Here is a 22,410-nt window from a genome sequence, read left to right as displayed (position 1 = left end):
ATAACATGTTACAGTAATCCATCCTAGATGTTACCAGGGCATGAATTATCATGGCAAGGCTATTCCTAGCCAAAAAAAAAGCCATAGCTGGTGAACCAGTCAAAGCTGGTAAAAAGAGCTCCAAGCCACCAAGGCTATTTTGGTCTCTAGTGACAATATGGAATCAAGAACATCCCACAAGCTGCACTCCTTTTCCTTCAGTGGGTTGGGCAACTCCAGCCAAACCCACTGTGACTGGGAAAACAGACAAAGAAGAGGTAGGGGCAGAGAATGAAAAAGAGTGTCTGATTGGTTGACTGTCCAATGTAAGAAAATCCAGGTGGAATTACAGATGGATGTGGGTGAACAATCTGAAACTTAATCCAGACAAGATGGCGGTCTAGTGGGTTGGGAAACCAACTACTGGTCTTAGCTGGACTTGCACTCCCTCTGAAAGACCAAGTATGCAGTCTGGGAGTCCTCCTGGACTCTAAGGTAACTGGGAAAGCCCAGGTGGCTGCAGTGTCCAGGAATGCATTCTGCCAGTTTAGATTGGCACACCAGCTGCAGCTCTATCTGGAGAGGGATGGACCTTGGCTCAGTTATCCACACACTAGTCACACCAGGCTGGACTACAGTAGTGCACTGTACATGGAGCTGCCTTTGAAGATGGTTTGGGACCACATTACTTGAAGGACCCCCTTCACCCATATCAGCCTGCCTGCACTTTAAGATCAGAAAGAGAGGCCCTTCTCATTTGCCCACCTGTGAGGGGAATTAGGTGAGTGATCACATGGGAGATGGCCTTCTCTGCACCTTCGGAACAAACTCCCATCGGAGGTCCACTTCCAGACTTTTAAGAAGGCCTTGAAAACATTTTATTTTATGTCCCAAACTATTTAGTTTTAAAGATCAAAACCAGCACTTTGAATTGGGCTCGTCACAGTATAGGCATTATGTCAGCAATTGTCCGTGCCCCCACCAATACTCGGGTGGCAACATTCTGCACCAGCTGAAGTTTCTGAACCATCTTCTTTTTTCACCATATACTGTAACATAACTCCTGATATATTTGGCACTGTACTGTGAGTTTATGGAACAGCTGATATTCTCGCTCTCTGAAAGCCAATGCTATATGTAACTGAGTCTAATGGGTAGATATAATAGGCCTAGGTATTGCTTAAATTTATCCTGCATTTTAAAAACCATGCTTCTAAATTCATTTGATCTCATTATATCCTGAGCTCCGTTTTCTAGTTAGGACCATGCAGATAATGCATGGTCCTAAGCAAGATCTTTGGCTATTGGGTGGTATAGAAATGTAATTAATTAATACAAAATATAAAAATAAAATAAAATAATAGCTTATCAACCCAAAGTTGTATTGCCATCCGGGATGGTGCATTCTTAAAAACTTTAAAGCCGCCTTCCCCCTGCTAGTGGTTGTAGTCTTGTCCAATACATTTGGAGCACAACCGTGCAATGTAGTAAAGTTTTGTGATATAGTAATAATACATCAGAATTAAGAAGCCCTGCTTTTAAGTGGGAGGGAAGCCGCAGTTGCTTAGTGGTTGAGAGGGAAGAACTTTGCATATGCTCAGAGGCATTCTCTTTACTTAACTATTGCTTTTGTTTAAGAAATCTCTGACTTTGGGCTAGTTATTTATTGTTGTGCCACTAAATTTGCTGTAAAATGAGACCAATACAATTATATATGTATTATTATGTATTTGATTTACCTTATAGCCTGTGGCTTGCCTCCCTGCTTCTGTCATCTGGAGCCATCTGCATGCATGCACTTTTAGTCCCTGCTTTCTGCTTGTGGCACCCTTGAGTCTGGATTATGTTGGCCCTGCCATTGTTTGTTAAATCACACAGCTGGGATAGTGTCCCCATTTTCACCTGTGAAATGCTGAATGGTATGTATGTATTCCTTGGCATACTGTCCTCTCTGACGTTGCTGTACCTTTCTCTAAGCTGCTCTCTACTTGTAGTTCACTCTAATTTTGATTCTTCATTAGGATATAGTCTTCTTCCATCTGGGTTCATTCAACTGTTAGTGTTTTTTGAGGTTTCTTGTCTCAAGTAATCACGACTGGGGAAGGCAACGGCAAACCACCCCGCTATAAGGCCTGCCAAGAAAACGTCAGCGAAAGCTGGCGTCCCTCCAAGAGTCAGTAATGACTCAGTGCTTGCACGAGAGGCTCCTTTCCTTTTCCTGTCTCAAGTTAGTGAGTTAGAGTAATGATTCTTGATATACTTTCCAGTCCTACAGTTCTGTGATTGTATGATTGCCTCAGTGTTACATTTTTAAAAGTTTATTTATTTATCTATTTATTGAATTTCTATACTGCCCAATAGCTGAAGCTCTCTGGGCAGTTCATAAAAATTAAAACCATTAAAAGTATAAAACAACAGTATAAACAACAGTTTAATGTTCATCCCAGGTCGTATAATGTAGAAATGTGCTTTAATGTCAGTTCATTTGCAAGCCAGGTAAAGGGCAGAGATAGCAAAACCAAGATTATGGACTGCGTCCATGGAATGCTTCTAATCCAGCAAAGGTGGAATGAGGAAGGAGGCCATTTTTATCGATTTCCCCCTCCCATTCAGCCCACTTTGCTCCTTTGAAATCTGCTCAGGGGGTCTCCAGAACAGTGGAGCCGGGGTGGAGGTGCGGTAATCCTTGGAGCTGTAGGGAAAAGGGAAATCAGCAAAAATTGCCTCTTTGTCTGCACCCTTCTTTCCACCCATGAGTAGAAGTTGGCTCAGGTGATGCTACTGCTGGCAAAAAAAAAAAAAAATGGATATAACCCTATGTTGTAAATACAATAGTTAGATGTGTTGCCATATGCTGTAATTGACATGCACGTTAACTAACTTATCTTTGTACTTTTGCAGATGAAAGCCTACACTCAACTTAAAATATCAGGTCTTTATCCATCTGCTTACTGGTGTGGACAAGCACTAGTTGACATTCCTTTATATTACATTATTCTCTTTCTGATGACGGGAATCTTGTTTGTAGTTCACCATGAAATTAATTATTCTTCTACAGAGTTTCTAGCTGTGGTAAGTTTTGTTTTAAATGAATTTTCTGTCCCTTGCTCCCCATATTGCTATCACCTCAGTAAAAAAAAATCCAGATGTTTCATTATCATATACACCAACAGTCCTAATTTTGGTATCCATCTTTGTGATTCAGCTCTTTTCTCTGTTAGATCTCTGAGCAACTTGTTTCCATGGCTCATCTAAGTATTTATTTGTTCATTGCAAAAATGGAATAACAGACTCTTTTGCCTGAAGGCTCCTAGATCATCTTACCCCATTTAAAAAAAACCAAAATACACATCACACAATTACTAACATGCATAATTGCTAAATATCAACATAAAATAAACAGGCTATGGCGCAACCTGCCTTTTCACATGTTTGCTGAGGTATGTTTTGATAAAATATTTTAGAACAATTATATTTTTCTATACTGCCTTTATCCAAAACAACCATCTCCTCCTTGGCTTTCAAACCAGTCAAAGACTGGGTTATTGCAGAGTAAATAGGTGCAGCACGCAGCATGTGGTGAAGAATAGCCTTCTGTAATATGGCGGGGCATGTGAAGTGATCCTTGGTATAAAAATAGGCTGTTAATAAGGCTGCCCCTAATTTCACCCATGAAATGTTGGAGGGCATTTATATTATTATTTTTAAATGCTCAGATATTTGTGAATCTGCAAGGAAAGAGGCTTCTGTAATTAAGGGCCAACCGTGAAGAATGCTTTTCTTTTCTTCTCTTTCTTGTACAGTTGCAGTGCAATGACGTAGTACTGTAGTATCTTAACATTTTATAATAGGAACTGATAGTGGAGACGCCCTTTGAGGGCTGAAGCCGTTTAGGCATTCCTGCACCAAGGCGAACATCTCAAATTGTGTCTGGAAGCCTCACACAAGGCAGTAGAGATGCATAAACACAGATGGCATTTGCTTCCAATGGCCACTCCTATCAGTATCAGGAGGTAGGCTGCAAAATGGGCCTACCTCCAGAAGTTAAGCACAAGTTTTTGCCTGATAAAAGGGGTCTCAGCAGCCTGATGTCTTCTGAAGATGAGATGCCTTCCAGAATCCCCCACAGCAGTTCCTTGGCAGTACCCCTCTATGAGCCTCCATGATGGTCCCTCTGCAAGCCACTGTGGATTCCCTTGAGGCACTCATCTTCTCTATATGAGATTCCTTACCTTGATGGTGAGAAATGCAGTGATAGGAATGAGCTACAGGGAGACGTTGCTTAGAATCACAGAAATTAGCACTTTACTTTTCAGTGCCACGTGGGGAGGGTTGTAGCAGCCCAGGCAAGATTCCAGGCCTAAACAACATTTAAAAAAAAAAACTTTTAAGGAATGACAAAACTGGCAGAAACACTAGTCTGGGTGGCTCTGCAGCAGCCTCCAATTTCTTTCTTGCAGATAAGTCTATTAATGGCTACTAGCCCTGATGGTTATGTGCTATCTCCAGTATTCGATGCAATAAGCCTGTGTGCACCAGTTGCTGGGGAACATGGGTGGGAGGGTGCTGTTGCACCATGTCCTGCTTGTTCATCCCTGGCCGATGGCTGGTTGGCCACTGTGTGAACAGAGTGCTGGACTAGATGGACCCTTGGTCTGCTCCAGCAGGGCACTTATTATGTTCTTATCTCTGATGAAGTTTCACTATGTTGGCCTTGGGCCTAGAGGCAGGGGTGAAGGAAGATGGTTGCCATTGTAGCTGTATGGGCTAGCACTTCTCTTTTCAACACCATTCTTATAAAATAAATACAATAGAATACAATATTCTGGTATCAGCCCTGCAGGCCCTCCCTCTTGCAGTAGCTGCATTTGTCCAACAGAGCTGGGCAGCAATGCTGATCCAGTCTTTAACTCCCCCTCCCCGCTTGCAGATGTGCCCATGTGGGCTACAACCAGGTGAGGCTTGAACACCACGTCTATAGCGAATGGTACCACTGGCTCCACGTATGTGAGTTAGTCATGACCGTAAACAAAAGAAGAGGAAATATGACTCCATTGAGTCCTGTTGGGATCCCCTCCCCTGGGAAAGGGAATGGATATGTTCTTCATCACTGTGGTGTGTTTGTGTGTGTGTGTGTGTCAGTGTGTTTTGAATAACTAAACAATGTTATTTTCCCCCTGCAGGTTTTTTGCCTTATTGGCTATGTACCTTCAGTAATTCTGTTCCATTATGTTGTCTCTTTCACCTTTAAAACCATACAGAACACCAAAGAATTTTGGTCATTCATTTTTTCAACAGTAAGTAAAAGTTCAGTGCTTAATTTGTCTTTCCTATTTATGGATATATATTTTTTAAAAATGAAATATCTCATTTATATTTTTCTGCATTTGGTTCAGTCCTGAAAATATTACTTAGTTTTCTATAAACATCCTGGAGTATGTATGTGTCATTATAAGTTGCATCCATGACATTATGTGGAGCATGAGGCCAAAGTTTTCAGGATTAATCCCTGTCTCTTAAAATTAAGTCAGGCACAACTATTCCTTTATTTCTGAGACTGTGTTTCTCTTCTGTAGAGTAACAGAATAATTGTTTATCTCCATAAGTTCACTAAAACTCAACCCAACATTGTAAGAGCTGACTGCTTGGCCTTTAATTAAGGAGCCTCATATACTAGTACAGGAAAATAAAATTCCTAGATAAGTAAGTCAGGTTTCTGGTTTGATGTTACCACTTTAATTTTATTGTAATTATTTTTATTCCTTTCTCTTTCAGGTAGCTTTGATTTGTATTATCGTTGCTGATGTAGCTTTTACTCAGTGGTCTGAATTAGCCATTATAATTCACACTTGCTTTTGTGTCTTCATTCCAATCTATCCTCTTATTGGGTGTTTGATTTCTCTTATAGAGGTAAGTTTGAGGTGAACTGAAATGTCAACTAACATTGTCTGTAGTTTCAGAAGTCTGTGTGCAGAAGAAGACAATGCAGAAGAAGACAATTTCCCCACAACACGCACTACATGAGTTAAGACAAGTGATGGGCAACCATAATTGGACTTTGCCTAGAACTGGGAAGCAGCTTGGTTTATTCTGATCACAATTAGAAACCCAAATGAGGAGCACCATAGGCTTTGAACCCTTCTGAAATCTGTTATGAACCTAACTCCAATTTTCTCTTCTGTTGGAGGAAAGGAAGCTTTTGTATCCAATCTCAATCAATTATATCAAATGTAAATTATGTAAAAAGGGTCCCTTGGGCAAGCCTTGTTTTGGGTAGGACAGGGGTAGGGAGAATTGAAGAAAACTGGGTGGATACAGCTTGCATCAGCTGAGTCTGCTTAATCTTGTTCTTTTATTATGGTGGCCATCTTGGTGATTTCGTCACGTCTAGGAGCAACGTATGAATGATAGAGTGACACCATGGATATTCTTCAGTTACAAAGTAGATCTAGAGAAAACATCTGTAAATGCTTAGCGTAAATCACTCCAGTATTCTGAACTGTCTCCTCCCCCCTGCCATCCTGTTTATCCATTTCAGACTATTATCCAAACCAGAACTGAATTCTTCCTCTCTCTGCATCCCTCCCCACTTATCTGGCTGTGGCAATGGCAAGAACGGAATTCATCTTCTCTCTCTTCCTTTTACACTTGAAGCACTGCTATAGTAGTGTTGTGAGAGCCAGGATTACTGGGAAAAGTAGTTTCCCTGGCACTGGCAACTGGGGAAATGCTATTTCCCAGCAGAGCTGGTGCTAGCAATACTGCTCTATAGCAGCATTTCAGGTGCCAGTTTGGGAGATATTGAGGGACAATGAGACATAGACCACCATTGCTGCAGTATCTAGGTAAGGGGAAGTTGGGAGATGGATTAAGACCCAGTTGGGCTCATGATGTCAATGGAAGTAAGATAGTGTCTTAATTGTGGTTGGAATTAGCCAAGTTACTTGTGTTGGTGGTGGGAATGGCTCAATTTGTGAAGTGCAATTCTGAAGCAAACCAGGTAGAAAGCTTCCAACACTATGAAGAAATAAACTTTCCAACGGCATTGGAGAAGCACATAAAAACACTTCTTGAATTATAATTGTATAATTTAATTTACACTTACCTGTAATAATCATGAGAAGAGTTATTGAAATAAGTATTTACTGTCTTGTTAGGTAGCCAAGAAACTTGGTCAAAAGATGGAAGGAAATACAGAAAGACTGTTGGTTTCTGTAGTAGTGGTAAGCAAGCTCTATATTTCACTTTACAAATTCAGGCAACTAGTCATCTGGATCCACTTTTGCAAGTAATGACTAGGTGTTATAGTTTACATTGTGGCTCTTACCATTTATGATTCGTTCAAGACAATCATATTCTTGCATCAGATTTTAAAAGTTGGATGATATGCAATGCTATAGCAAAAGGTAACAGTGATTGTATAAATCCTGTCATTGTTGTTGGGAGAATTCCTTCCCCCCCCCCCTCCCTGAGCTATTGTGAGGATTGCAGCTAAGCTCAGAGAACCAGGGGGGAAGTTTGAGGGGTTGGCAAATGATGTCAGTATCCCTGCTAATCACTTCCTGGCATTCAACAACTAAGTTACCATTGAACTTTCTTTTCTTTTAATCATTACTGATCTTCCATATTCTTATTATATAGGTTTCCACTAACATCTATGCCTGGCAGTGCCTTAGTATTATAACCACACCACTCACATGATGCTATGGATTGTAAATGTTGCACCACTGTAGCTGTTGGCATACCTTTTTCTAGTGTCTGTTTTCAAGTTCCCTTACAAATGCAATTAGCTAAATTGTTTTAATATACTTTTCCTCTCCCCCCCCCATTTTTTTCTTCATTTTAGCCTTATTTGCAATGTGTAATTTGGCTCTTCCTTCTACGCTATCTTGAGGTGAAGTGTGGAGGCAAATCAATGAGAGAGGACCCATTTTTCAGGTTTGTCTGTTTGTCTTTTGCTTTTAAAGATCAGTATTGAAAGTATTACAACAAGTTGGAGTTTGCCAGGAGTAAATTTCAATGAGGTGTGTACTATAACAGGGTCTTTAAGAGTGTTTGCAACAGAAGTCTCTTTGTCCATGGGAACGTGAAGTCCCTTTGCCTCTTAATGGTTTTGCCTTGGAGAGCTCAGGCGGTCACTTAGGAATGCCAGTGGAGCAATGTGCAGTCCAAGAGGCATAGCCAGGAATTCCTTGTAATGCCACAACCTTTCTGTTCGTTTTCCAAATGCTGAGGCCTTGCGCGTTGCATCTCTGTGACATCTTGAGGTGCACCTCTTGGTGCAGCTGCTTGGAATGGCAAAACATCTGAGCTTTGCTTGCTGGCAGCTCTCCTCACACAAATCCTTAAATGATACAATGTAATTATTTATTCTATTATAGTGATTATTTTATGGTGATGTTAGCATAGGTGCCTCCATTTTCTAAAGGAAGCTGTGATTTAGCCATTATACAGCAGGTGAAATGTCACGTACCCGAGGGCGTTTTCAAGGGTGTCTTCTTGTATCTGTCTTTTCTAACGAAAACAATAGTCTCGGCTCCAGGCAAAAGTTAGCTTACTGTAACTTACTGTGAGCAAAGGAATTGTTTGGCAAAGATTAGCTATAACGTTCTGATTGGTTAATGTTGCTACTGGGCACTGCCCCATTCAAGCTTCAAATGCTGTGCTGAATTTTCTATTCTCTGTCTGACTGCTCGCTTTCAAGAACCTCAGATTTTGATTACTAATCAGTAAAGCGCTTTTGAACCTTCTGTCACTGGAAGTGTGGAGTCGTGCTTGGGGGCTGAATTGGATCTCGTCCCTAAGGACAAAGAACTTGTCTAACAGTGACTCACAGCTGTAGCAGGTTTACAACCTGCCCGTGAATTTTGCAGTATGAATCTGGAAATAATAGTGATGCCTTAAATGGAAACTCACATGCAGAATGTTTGATTTATATTAGTATTTGGTTCAGAGGTATGTTGAACAGAATTTTGTCCCATCTACGTATGCCTAGATTTGATGTGTAATAAGAGGACTTTTCTTTTAAAAAATTAAATAAAATGAAAGGGGGATAGAAAATCATAGCACTGCACAAGTGCCACAGGGAAAATGTTTTTCAAACTATACAATTGTCAGGCTGGAAAGGATCTGAGGCTTATTTCATTTATCTTTTTATACTGAAAGTCCTTTGAGATTAGTTTATGAAATCCAAAACTTCAAAGAAAATGTACATTGTTAGGTATACCTGCAGGATTAAGAATGTGCTTGGTCACGGTCTCCAACCTTTTTGGACCCGCTAGCACATTTGGGAATTTGAGAAACTGCTGTGGGCACCACCAGAAATTGCTCCCATGGATGATGTGACTAATGGCTGTGGTGGGGACCTTGCTAGTCAAAGCAGGTGTAGTGGTGGTGGTGGAGAGAAATAGTGAGGCTGGAGGCTGGGAGGGAGGGGGAACTAGCAAGGCAGAGTAGAGGGGAGAGAAAAAATGAGGCTAGAGGTTAAGAGGGTCAAGAACAGGAAGGAGAACCTGACATATATTAATAAATTTTGGAAGGGAGCAGGGAGTGGAAAGCTTCACAGATGCCGTTGGAGGGTGCTGTGGGTGTGATTTCACCTCTGGGTAGCACATTAGGAACCCCTGCGCTAGGAGGGATTTTCAGAATATGCCACCCCCTGCACTTCCAAACTTATTCTGTCTTGTAGAAAACAGCCCCCATATTCTACCTTTTACCAGGCATCTCTTTGGTTGGCAAGTATGTGGTGATTCTTGCACACAAGCATCTTTTTTCCTACTGCTACATGTGACAAATTGAATCGGAGATGAATGGGTATCATCAGCTACTTTAACAAGAGTGCTCACCTATACAATGTATGGGGTGGGGATTTGTTTTCATGATGTATTTTCTTTTCTGTTTGTTGATATTTACAATCGAAAGAAGAAGAAGGAAAAAAAGCAAGAGTGCTAACCTGCCCTTGTCCACACAGTCACCCTCTCTCATCTGGCAAAATAATCCAGTTGGCTGCTGTAGGCATCAACATAACAGTCAAGCACTGAGAAGTTCTTTCCTCAGCTGTACTGAGGGTCAGTTCAGGTTTTGGCATGGAGAGAGAAAGTTGTTCCTCTTCTTTCAGAAGTAGTGGATAACTTGTGGAATCTCAGCACTTGGGAACCAGTTCAAAGTGAAAGTGCTTACGAATGCCCCTTCAGATGACTTGTCGAACCAGTTCTGTCACAAGGATGCATAGAGCATTCCAATTTTTGAGGTCTGGCTTATCGAACAGACAGATCCCCCCACCCCCCGGGTTGTATTTGTTCAGAGAATCCATGAGCAGAAATTGAATATGTTTCTCTGTCTCCAGAACTCCTGTAAAACTCAAGCCCTGGAAATTTCCAGATGTGCCCCAGGATGAGGATGAGGATGAAGATGTTATGGCTGAGAGGTTGAGGGTGAAAGACATGACAACCTTACAGAGCTGTGAGGAGGTAAATCTTGACCCGTTGTCTTAATCCGCTGAATTTAACTGGGACCAGATCCCATTATAAAGTAGCACGCACAAGGGGAGATTTGCCTGGCCATTTATTTATTTATTACATTTATATACCATAATAATACACTTACACTTATACACTGGTATCATTACAAAGAGATCTGGAAGCAGCTGGTGATAGATCTCTCTCTGGCAACAGAAAGCAACTTGCACTAAATATGAGAAGGTAATCATTCCAGTAGTATGCTTGACTTCTGTAGGCTTTTGCATACCTGTGAGCCAACCACATTATTTTTTCTCTACACACAGTCTCTCCTATGTACAAGATAATGTAAAGAAGCCTTCCTCAAACTAGTGCCCTCCAGATGTTTTCTTCAGATTGGCCATGCTGTATGGGAATGATGGGAGATGTAGACCAAGACATCTGGAGGACACTAGGTTGGAGAGGACTGATGTAGAGAAAATATGGAAAGTGAAGTGGGCTGTGGAAAGAAACTGCCTGTGGGCATTTCCATAGTTATAGTGCCCCTAGCCCCACAACTACAGAGGTGGCTGAAGGCTGTCTCTGTATACAAGCGGGTTCACAACGAGATTTCTCTACGTACACTTTGAAATAGAATGTATCCAAGTCTGTATACCCCCAACATTGACTGAGATGATTTTTTTTCCAATTCAAAGGAATATTTTTGCATTGTATATTCAAACTTATTCAGTATTAACCTCTTAGTTATCTTTTGTTTTATTAGAAACCAGTAATTTTGGTCAGCAGCTTGCATAAAGATTATGATGAAAAGACAGATTTTCTTCTTGGAAGAAAAATTAAGAAAGTGGCAACTGATCATGTCTCTCTTTGTGTAAAAAAAGGTTGGTATTAAATTAGTTATTACTGAAAACCAATACATTTTTTGAAAATAAAATAAATGTTGTGAAGAAAATATGCAGCTATTTTTCTTCTTTTTCTTCTTTAGGGGAAATTCTGGGAGTGTTAGGGCCAAATGGAGCTGGGAAGAGCACACTGATTAATATTCTGGTGGGAGAAGTTGAACCAACTTCAGGCCAGGTATCCAACTGCAGACAAGCTTCTGTGCCCTCTCTTTCGCCTATGTTTTTCTGTTAACTGTTGCAAGGATTTGCATCCAAAACAGGTTCAGTAGCTCTTTCTAGGCTAACAAAATGGGTATTTCATACAGGGGCTGCATATAATGTACTAGATGCATTTTGTGGTAATAGAATATCGCTGGAGATATATTTCTTGCTAGCTGAAAGTGCCCAAACTTCATATAGATGAGCAAATAGTGCACATAAAAAAGTGGTATACCTACCGTTGGAAAGATCTGTGCATATAAGCTTTCAGTCTGTCTCTTCCTTGTGCTTTCATACACCGTTTTTGAACTGTGAATTTAAAAACGTTTGTGGAATAACATGACTATAGATAAAAATGCAATCCTTGCATGTCTTCTCAAAAGTAAATCCCATTGCATTTAATAGGATTTACTCCAAGGTAACTGCATAGAGGATTGTAGCTTTGAAATAGAATATATGCATTTGAATGTTGTGACTGCCTATACTTAATCAGGAGGGACATCCCAGTATGCCCCTAGTATATAAAAGTGAAAAGTCATCATGTGGTAAAAGTAAGCTGCAAATTCAAACATTACATACAAAATATTGAGAAAGGACTACTGTATCCACAGGTGCTGATGGGAGATTATTCTTTAGGTGAGAATAACAAGGATAATTCCATGAGATTTATGGGATACTGTCCACAGACAAATCCACTTTGGCCCAATATTACATTACAGGAGCATTTTGAAATATATGGTGCTATCAAAGGAATGAGTGCTAGTGACATGACGGAAGTCATAAAATGGTAAATACCTCATTCTAAACATTTTATTTTCATGAATATTAATAGAAGTTTGTTCTGTTTCTTACTTTACTATGATATGGTCTCCTTGAAAATAGTTGTTGGCTTGAACTTTAAAATACCATAGAATGTATATGGGGGAAGGTAGAACTTACGTAACATAAAGTTAAATATAGCATAACTTGAAAAGGTACACTATTTTCACTTTTCAGACTAAGGCACACTGTCCTTGGAATTCCACCCGCTGTTCAGTGGCACATATTTCTATATCTATATTCTGTGTTCTAGTTTGTTACATAATTTCTAGCCACAGAAGAACTGTATCTGGAACAAATTTTCTAGCTCTGTCTTAACCAAAGTTGTTTTAGTTTCTTCATTCTCTTGCATATACTTCATAATTATCTTTGAATGAAACTGAATTATACATTAACACCTTCCCAGCACAAGCAAAGGAAATCTTTTATCTCACTGTGTATTCTAAAGTAATTTCTAACACTGTGATCCAAAAGTAATACCGTATTTCTTCAATTCTAAGACACACTTCCCCCCCCCCCATATAAACATCTCTAAAAACAGGGTGTGTCTTAGAATTGCGGGTGTGTCTTAGGGTTTTTTTTCCTGTTGGTGGTACTGATTTAGTGTGCGTCTTACAATCGATGGTGTCTTACAATCGAAGAAATACGGTATATGGAAGTAATGGCCAACTCACACTTTCACTTTTGTGCTTACCTTAACCAGATGATGAGAGAGTTGTGACTCTACTTCTTTGCTATTTGGTACAGTTAGAGTGGAAGAGGAATGAGTCCTCAGTCTAGTTTACTGGCTCATTCCCATGGTGGATACACAATTTGGTCCACTTCCTTTTATGTTTATCGTTATGCCCATACATGACAGATGTAATTACAACTGATATCTATAAAGTGAATTCTTACTTTACTTTTTGTGCTTGAGTATACATAACTGAATAAAAATACAAGTATCATGGGTATACTGTAAAACAATTGTTATGCAAGTATAAAACTATAAAAAGGCACTTAAAACTCTTCACAATTTTAAAAAGACATATTCAGGATTTTAGCTATGTGCCTTTTACTTTTCATGAGAAACTCAAAAGCTCACTTTGTTTTCCATGCTAGAGATGAGGCAGACTAATTAGGTTGTTGCCCTGAACCATTAGACGGGGGGCTCAGTTCACACAACACTTTTCTCTACTCAGTGGAAAAACTCCACTCAACAGTGGAGTTTGTAGGGGGTACTCACTATATAATATGTTCCAACTCTACCGTTGTGTGGGTGTGGCTTCTTGTGGAGTGGAGTAAAAGTCAACACAGCATTTGATTGACTCCTCCCAATGGTATGCCATCAGCCATTGCTGCAAAAAAGCCAATCCCAGCAGCTCTCCTAGAGTGGCACTCCCTCCTTTCGCCACTCTTGCCAGGGAACTCTATGGCCAGTGGGAAAAGTCAACTCAACTTAACAGGAAACTCCATGGAGCCCTCCATACAACATGCAACACAACAGTTCTGCATGGATTCTCCTCTGTACAGTGTGGAGAGTCAGGGTTGAGTGTTTTTTTTAAAAAACAACAACAACACTCCACCATGGGGTGGAGTTTTCCCTCCAGACAACACTTAACTCACAGTGGAGTTGTTACACCAACGTTGAGAAAAGTGTTGTGTGAACCGAGCCAGGCTCAACCTTCCTTCCATTCTATTTTTAATGCATTTCAAAAGAGTACTGTCTGGGAAGTCATGCAAATGGAAATGATAAGATGCATAATGAATGCAATACCAACCAGGAAGTCTAAAGAGAAAGAGGGGTTCACACAATGGACATGATAAAAGTTTTTTTTTTTTTTAATAGGGCTGCTGATGGTTTTGAGCACAGTTGTCTTTGGTTTTAGTATTTGGGGGTGGGGATGGGATGTCTGTTTTATTATTGTCACTGAATTTTATTCATTCTAATATGTATTGCTGTATTGTTTGTATCTTGTAAGTTGCTTTGAGAGGGTTTTGCACCTTAAAAGACAGCCTAAAAATATTAAAAGTAAAAATTAAATAATAGCTGCTAAATTCATCCTTCCACTATTCCTCCTTAGTTGATAGTCTTCATCTTGTATTTTTGTATATTTCTCTATAGTTACATGACATGAACCTTTACCAGCATATTGAAACAGAGATAAACTGAGTGTACTGTATATTAAAGTTTTTAAGTTCTCTCATACTGTTCTCTTAGAATGCTTACACATTGAGATTGTAATGACATCCATTTCAAAACTACAAAAATGTTCTTATTATTCTGCAGCATTTCCAGTGCACTTGATCTTAAGGAACATCTAAAGAAAAGAGCAAAGAAACTTGGAGCAGGAATCAAAAGAAAGGTATTTTATTATTTTAAAAGGAGTATTGACCTTGCATATTATACAAAGTAAACAGCCATTAAATTCTCCTTTCCTATTTTCTCTCTTTCAGTTATGTTTTGCATTAAGTATGCTTGGTAACCCTTATACTACTCTACTAGATGAGCCATCAACTGGTATGGATCCTATAGAAATACAGCAGATGTGGTGAGCATCATCAAATGGCATGGAGCCTGTAGCTAAAATGGAATATTGCATTGATATGTGAATGTTCGCTTGTTTTGTAACTATGAGCATGGGAATCTTTCTAAGCTCACTATCATTCCGTCTATATCTGATGCAAGTCTTCCCAGGCTCCTGCTTATGTTGCCAAAACAGCACCGCCCAGGCGCACGAGAGGTATCAGCGGACTTAGGGTAATCCTGAGGTCTACATATGTTCAAAATATCTTTAGGGGGAAAAAATGAAGTGGAGGAGGACAAAATAAGTTTAAGTGGCATTGAATGTTCAAAGGCTGAAAATAAAAATGATAACTGAGTAGGAGGAGGAATGGAATGGGGTGATTGAAAAAAGAAAAGAAATCCACATGGGAAAGGGAATGGAATGAATGGCTGAAGGAGTAATTGAATATAAGGTATAAAAGAGGCAGAAAGAACCCTCTCAAAACCTGGATAGGTCCAATTTGTAAATGTCCCCAGAGAAAAGAGTGAGAGTTTCCCATGGAGAAATACAAAATTGTAATTTAGCTTAGATTCACAATCTCTCCTCCACCCCACACTAAACCAAAATGGAGGGGGTGGACCCAAACAATCCAGTGAGGATTCAGTATGCTCAGTGGACACAGAATGCTCACTGACTGTTGGAGGGGAGGACAAAGGAACATGGGGTGGGGTGGAGGGAGGAGAGAAGAGGACATGGAATGGCTAGAACCCTGAACAGAAGCCAGCTTGTGACTTTGCAAATGTCCAGGTTAATGAGCAGACAGTTAGTTTCCATCTGTTAAAAAGAATCATTTTTTTCAACTAGCAATGCTATTGGTATTAGTGTTCATCCATGTTTTGAATAGTGCTTTCACAGAAAAAGTGTTCTTCATGGTTCCTGTTCAGCCCCTTGTCAAACATGTTCAGACTTCCAATTCAACCTTCTACAAATCTTAGTGTGTCCATGCCCATTCCACAGGTGAGCCACAGAACCATTCAGTTCTGTTTGTCTGGGCTACTAAACCATGGCCAGGCATTGGACCTACCTTTTATATCTCAAGGAAAGGGTGAAAGATGTTTTGAGATGAGGTAAAAGGGTTGGGCGGTCCAACAGATGATGTAATATCTCGCACATGTGGCTGCACAGAGGACCAATCAAAAAGCAATCATTTGCAGGTTCATGGAATATTTGTTATTTTTTATAGGAAAGCAATTCGAGCTGCCTTTAAAAATAAAAACAGAGCAGCTATTCTGACAACTCATTATATGGCAGAAGCTGAAGCGGTGTGTGACCGGGTGGCGATCTTGGTGTCTGGGAAATTAAGGTACCTCCTCTGCGAACTGGGGCATTTTGGGTAAAGAAGTTCAGATTTATTTTTTAAAATATTAGCATTTAAAAAGTGGGAATGAATTTACTTCTGCCTCTCCCCCAAACAACGGATAGGTGTATCGGCACAGTTCAACATCTCAAGAGTAAATTTGGCAGAGGATATTTCTTGGAAATGAAATTAAAAGAAGTGCCAGATATACTGCAGAAGGAGCGTGTTCAAAGGAAAATTTTGCGCATCTTTCCAAATGCAATTTGTCAGAAAAGGTAAGAATAGTAGTTAGAATGGGCATTAAAACAAAAGTGAGCTCATATGTTTTTGTATGCAAACTATTAACAAAGACAACATTGAAATAAATGATCACCAGGGATTTCAAAACAATATTTTTTTCTGCAAGACCTCTTGTATGCTTTAGGCTTTGAATTTTATCCTTTACTAGGTAAACATTGCTCATAGTAAAAATGTAGTCATTGACAATGATCTCGCTTAGTGAGTTGGGGTGATACTGAGTCAGAAAGCCACTGAGGGGTTCATGTTAGCGGTCTGCACCTGGCCCTTTTAACCACCATCTGTGCTCCTGGCATGTGGGCCAAAGGAATTGGTCAGCAGGCAGGCGGGCCAATGACAGGATCCATGCTCTATGCCGCCGCTAAGCCTATTCAAGTGAGTCAATAAAAGTTGTGCACACCCTCATTTCACTGCATTGAGGAAACAACGAGTGAACTGCATTTATTTGAGTGTGGTTCCTAGCTGACCATCCAGTCAAAGTCCATCCACCTTTCCCATTCATTCTGGCTTTCCCATTCATTACTAGGGGTGTGCACGGACCCCCCACTCCGCTTCACTTTAAGATCTGCCATTTTCGGATCGGCCTGCTCCGCCCCACCCCCACTCCGCCTGTGCCCGCTCCGCTCGGAGCTCCGGATCCGGATCGGAGCTCCGGTCCCCCCCATAGGGGGGGTTACCGGGCCCTGCCGCCATCGCCGCCCATGCGGCGACGGCGGCAGAGCCCGGTAAGGAGGAGGGGGGCCTTACCTGCCTCCGTCCGCGGTCCTTCGGCGTCTTCAATTGAGCCCGTGGTTCCACCAGGAAGTCTGGGCCGCAAGTGCGGCCCAGACTTCCTGCTGGAACCAAGGGCTCAATTGGAGACGCTGACGGACCGCGGACGGAGGCAGGTAAGGGAGAGGAGGGCGGGGGGCGTTACCGGGCCCTGCTGCTGTCGCCGCATGGGCGACAGCGACAGTGGCAGGGCCCGGTAAACCCCACTTACCTTTCCGGCGGAGCTCCGGATCGAGGCGAAGGATCCGCCTTCACCTCAATCCTCTTCGCCACGCTCCGCCGGCCCCCCAATCCTCTTCGCCTCCGCCTTAAGGGCAGGCGAAGCCCCCCGCTTCGCTACTGCTTCTCCGGTCCGATTAGAAGCGGAGCACATCCCTATTCATTACTTCCTTCTTGATATGAGGGGAAAGGAGATGTGTACACCTAATATTTGTGCTGATTTAAGACTTCTCCAGAATGTTCAATTGGACATGCCCTTTGTGATATGGACAGTCAACACTTTTTCTGAAAGTAGATTGAATTCATCATCAACTTTATTACAGTTACTGACCAGACTTTACACTTACAAAAAGAGCAGGACGAAATTACGTACAAATTTGAAAGATATGCAGCATAATCAATTCTGGAGAGACTTTATTCTCATAGCATTCAAAAAGAATTTACCAAAAGCCTCGATTATGTCTCTGCCCTCTGTGGCCCTGAAGCAACAAAGGGAAAAGGAAAGGAACCTCTCGTGCAAGCACTGAGTCATTGCTGACTCTTGGAGGGATGCCAGCTTTCGCTGATGTTTTCTTGGCAGGCCTTATAGCGGGGTGGTTTGCCGTTGCCTTCCCCGGCCATTATTACCTTTCCCCCAGCTAGCTGGGTACTCATTTTACCAACCTCGAGAGGATGGAAGGCTGAGTCGACCCGAGCCGGCTGCCTGAAACCAGCTTCCGCTGGGATCGAACTCAGGCCGTGGGGAGAGTTTCGGCTGCAGAAACTGCTACTTTACTGCTCTGCGCCACACGAGGCTTCAACAAAGAAGTGCATTAATTTCTAATCTGGTGTCAAGCAACAATTTCTCTCTAATCTCTATATAAAAAGTGCAACAGAGTAGAACGTGGATAACCGATTCAGTTTCATTGCTTCCACATGGGCATAACCGATCAGGAAAATTTATTTTCTAAAACCTCTCCTGTAACAGAGCAGATGGCAGGACGTTAAATCTTGCCAGAGTTAGTGCACACCAATATTTAGGGACGTTAAGCACCGAAAAATATTTTGCTTCTGCTTTTCCATAACTCAGGTTAATGCCTAAGAACAGAGGAGAGCAAGTTCTATCTGCTGCAGATCTAAAAACTTGTAGGTCACTGTCTCTAACCCTTTGAGACAAAAGGGTTTTGGCCTGTTTTGCTTCCATCATTAATAGAGACTCGGGACAATTTAATATTTGGAAGATGTTTCTTTGTTCAAATATCAGTGAGTATATGGTCAACTAGGCTAGAACTTTCAATGTCACAGATTCTCTTATATCCCCTGGTGATTTTTAATATTTGAATCTACTTTGTTAGAAATAGGTAGAGAAAGACCTCTCTAGTACAAAATAATTGTACCTGTTTGGCTTTATGACAATATTGTACAAATCTGTTTAACTCATGTAATATTACTACAGCCACTTGTGATTATAATTGTTGTGGCATGTGCTTATGCCTATTTTGTGTGTGTTGCAGTTTTGCCTCAATTTTGGCGTATAAAATTCCAAACGAAGATGTCCAGTCACTTGCACTGTCTTTTTCTAAACTGGAGGAAGGTGAGGCAACAATTTACTAAGTGAACTGATTATGATGAAACCTCTATCATCTGATTCTCAGCTATCCATCCAAATCTCCTGATAATCTGAATTCACCCTGTTGACTCTCTCTCTCTCTCTCTCTCTCTCTCTCTCACACACACACACACACACACACACACACATCCATCATGTTGTTCCATAGCATTATAATCCTCTTTATAAAGCTAACCTTTTATCCAAATTTCTGGTTTCTCACAGCTTTTATCATCTCCTACGCCATCCTGTTAAATCAAGTTTCACTTGATATTATTTTGCCTATGGACTTGCAGCCAGTCAAACTTTAGATCATTTAAAGAAAAACAGGGTCTATTTAATTCTTTTTATATCCCATTAAAAAAACCCATGACCACTTACAGTTTTTAATCAACAGCAACAAAATACAGTAAATAAACAGCTAATAAAGCCAATAAAACAATCAGCAGTGAGATCAATTGTGAGAACTGGTATCGCTTCTCAACCTTTTGGTGAAGATCAAGTGTGTATGTAAGAACTGGTACTAAATGCCTGGGTAGGCAGATGGTTATTAGACTTGTGCCAAAATGTCAATAAAGTCGGCGCTAAGCATACATCTTGTGGGAGGGCATTTCAAAGTTGTATCCTAAGAAATTAACTTGCCATAAACTATGTTTAACTAGTTTAACTATTTCAGTGTTCCAGAAGCTTCTGATTTACTAAGGAGGTGCACACTGTTCTGCAACATGCCCAGTCCCTGTAACGTTATGGAATACCTGGGTTCATGCACCCCTGTCAGGACTTCTCATGTGGAAGTCAGAATATGCCACAAACTCTGTGTGCACATCACAATGCCTGTGGAGCTTCAAATTGATTCAATTTTACTGGCAACAGGAGGGATAATGTGTTGTTTTAAAATGTACATTTAGATTAAATTATTTTGATTCTTAACTACCTTTGAGGAATAAATGGTTACTCTTTCTAACATTTTTAACAGCAAAACATGCCTTTAATATTGAAGAGTACAGCTTCTCTCAAGCAACACTTGAACAGGTAATTAGACTTCTTCAAAAACATGACATACCTTCCACCCCTTTCCCCCAAAAGTGTTTTTCCCACAGGTTTTAAACCTATCTTTACATTTTCATTTATGAAATAAACTGTCACGTGCTTTCAGAAATTGGCTACATTCCCCTTTATGCTTTATAACTATAATATGGGGTGTCATCTAGAACTGATCCCCACCCACCCAATGTTCTAAGTGCATAGAAGATCTGCAATGTAGCACTTTCAGACAGTTACATTGTGCAGTTTTTCAACCCTGTACTACTTCAGGCCATTATTTTCCCCATGGCTGAGTAGAATTCAAGTGGATTGTGGTTGTAATTAATGCTTTCATTTTAGGTATTTGTGGAACTTGTCAAAGAGCAAGAGGAGGAAGACAGCAATTTTGGAACACTGAATGGAACAATTAGTTGGGAAAGATCCCAGGGGGAGCGAGTTGTTTTCTGATCTCTTCCAAATTATGGAATCCAAATGATTCATCAGGGTTTAATAAGGGGCTGTTTTTGTTATTTTGGAGTGTGCAATAAACACAATGAATTTGGAACATGTTCCTAAGCAACTGAGTGTTCACCTTCTTTGCCTTATTAATAGTATAAATATTCTTAATTGCCTTTATTTTTAAATACTCTTATTACTGATCTATGACTTGAATGAAAGGGGCTCTTCTCTGGATCCAAACCACTCTTTTAAAAATATCCTTTTTATATGTGCTGCATTTTATGAAACTTAATTTTAAGAATCACGTTCTGTAGGTATAGGAAGATCACTTTGTGACATGAGTTGCAATCTTCAGTATAATGATCATTGGTTTATTATGCAGCTTTCTAGAAAAATGTTTTGCTAAAGGCCTTTTTTTTGGTGAAACTTTGCCAGTTCCAATTTTCCTCTGCACACATTTTTATGTAAGTTAACTAATAAGAGAAAGCAATTCTCTAAACTACCTATCTTTTAGCAGTTGTTATTTAGGTGAGTCAAATCTAAGATACATCTTAACTTACAATAATCCCATAATTAAATACATAGTATTTAATCTCTGTGTTTCTTTTTTAAACTTTATTTTAAGATAATTATTTTGATGAAAATTACTCTATAAATCAAATTCTCAAGTTGAGATGATTTTTTTTAAAAAAATGAAACCATGCATTATTATACTTGGGGTCAGTGTGTTAAGTTAAGGTACTTGTCAACATATTCATTGCAATACTTTTTTTAAGCAGTTGTACCACAAAACTAGTGATAAGTGCATTTATGTTACTGTCATGCCTCACCCTTTCAGCGAACATAATCTGAACATCAGTCAAATGATTTGTAACATTACAGATATGGTGGACATAATCAGAGTTTCACTAACTTGGAAGAGTTACTCTTGCCTGGGTCAAGTCACAAAAATGTATTGTAGTTCCACTTCAAGCCATTCTGAATTACTACTTGTCATTCAATAATGTCCAAATACATGTATGTATAGTGAAGTATAAGGCTACCAAATATATTCCTTGTCTTGAATGGTCTAAGTAGTCACAGTTGCAAGTTGTTGCAGAGAACCCTATACTGCTTGCATGGGTACAATTAAATAGAGTTTGCACTTTTATAAATTCTAATTGTGAAACCAAATGGCTAAATCTTTGTCTTCTTTATTACCATATTAAAACATTGTACTGGTTATTTGTACTGAGCATTTTACACAAGGTTAATTGAATGTTATTAGCACGGATTACTCTAGCCTGATTGGTTTGACACCTGTGTCTTGTACTGGAAAAAAGCAAACTAAAGCTAGTAAAACTCTGATTATTAAGAAGTAGCTCCAAGAGGTTGTCAAGGTGTGGGTCTAAATCTTAAAAGAGCAGTGCAGCCCTCTCTAATATAGCTGGTATTCCTATTCCCTTGTCAGACAAATTTCAAATTAATAAGACTGATCTTTTCAAAACTATTGTGCAACAGATAATGGTATTTTCAAAGGTATTTATTATTTAAATAACATGATCTGGGTTCAGTGGCTAATTTTGGCCACAGTTACTCTTGCACATACAGAGTGATAATAATACAGAAGAAGAAGAAACAGTTCAATGTTATTTAACTCAATCTCCATATTTACTGTTCTCATAACACTATGAGGCTAGAAGCAGACACTTTTCAGAGTGTGTGAAGCAATTTGAAGGAGGGATCTGGCATCAAATTTTGGGTGTCATGAAAGGTCAGCAAATTGTTAGTTCTTTGATTTATTTGTATTGTAGTGTTTCTGCCAGAAAGGGGAAGTGGTGCTTGTGAGATTTTTCATTTCAAGTACAAAAATAAC

At 40.1% G+C, this 22,410-nt stretch overlaps 1 protein-coding gene across 1 annotated transcript in view; it reads left to right on the top strand.

Annotated features, from left to right (window-relative positions):
- Positions 1-20,918, top strand: part of LOC134394525 (cholesterol transporter ABCA5-like) — a 58,908-nt gene extending 37,990 nt beyond the window's left edge. The window contains exons 24-39 of the mRNA XM_063120057.1: positions 2,881-3,051; positions 5,163-5,276; positions 5,755-5,889; positions 7,137-7,202; positions 7,826-7,917; positions 10,325-10,448; positions 11,200-11,317; positions 11,422-11,513; positions 12,148-12,323; positions 14,625-14,700; positions 14,792-14,886; positions 16,085-16,204; positions 16,324-16,473; positions 18,979-19,058; positions 20,050-20,105; positions 20,457-20,918. Of these exons, the coding sequence (XP_062976127.1) occupies positions 2,881-3,051; positions 5,163-5,276; positions 5,755-5,889; positions 7,137-7,202; positions 7,826-7,917; positions 10,325-10,448; positions 11,200-11,317; positions 11,422-11,513; positions 12,148-12,323; positions 14,625-14,700; positions 14,792-14,886; positions 16,085-16,204; positions 16,324-16,473; positions 18,979-19,058; positions 20,050-20,105; positions 20,457-20,564 (1,773 nt within the window). The 3' untranslated portion in view covers positions 20,565-20,918. The remainder of the gene's footprint in view (positions 1-2,880; positions 3,052-5,162; positions 5,277-5,754; positions 5,890-7,136; positions 7,203-7,825; positions 7,918-10,324; positions 10,449-11,199; positions 11,318-11,421; positions 11,514-12,147; positions 12,324-14,624; positions 14,701-14,791; positions 14,887-16,084; positions 16,205-16,323; positions 16,474-18,978; positions 19,059-20,049; positions 20,106-20,456) is intronic.
- Positions 20,919-22,410: the final 1,492 nt, after the last annotated feature.

The sequence above is a fragment of the Elgaria multicarinata genome, chromosome 3, assembly GCF_023053635.1.
Source record: "Elgaria multicarinata webbii isolate HBS135686 ecotype San Diego chromosome 3, rElgMul1.1.pri, whole genome shotgun sequence".
NCBI lineage: Eukaryota > Metazoa > Chordata > Lepidosauria > Squamata > Anguidae > Elgaria > Elgaria multicarinata.
The sequence above is the reverse complement of the archived record's forward strand: the minus strand, read 5'-3'. Positions and strand labels throughout refer to the sequence as shown.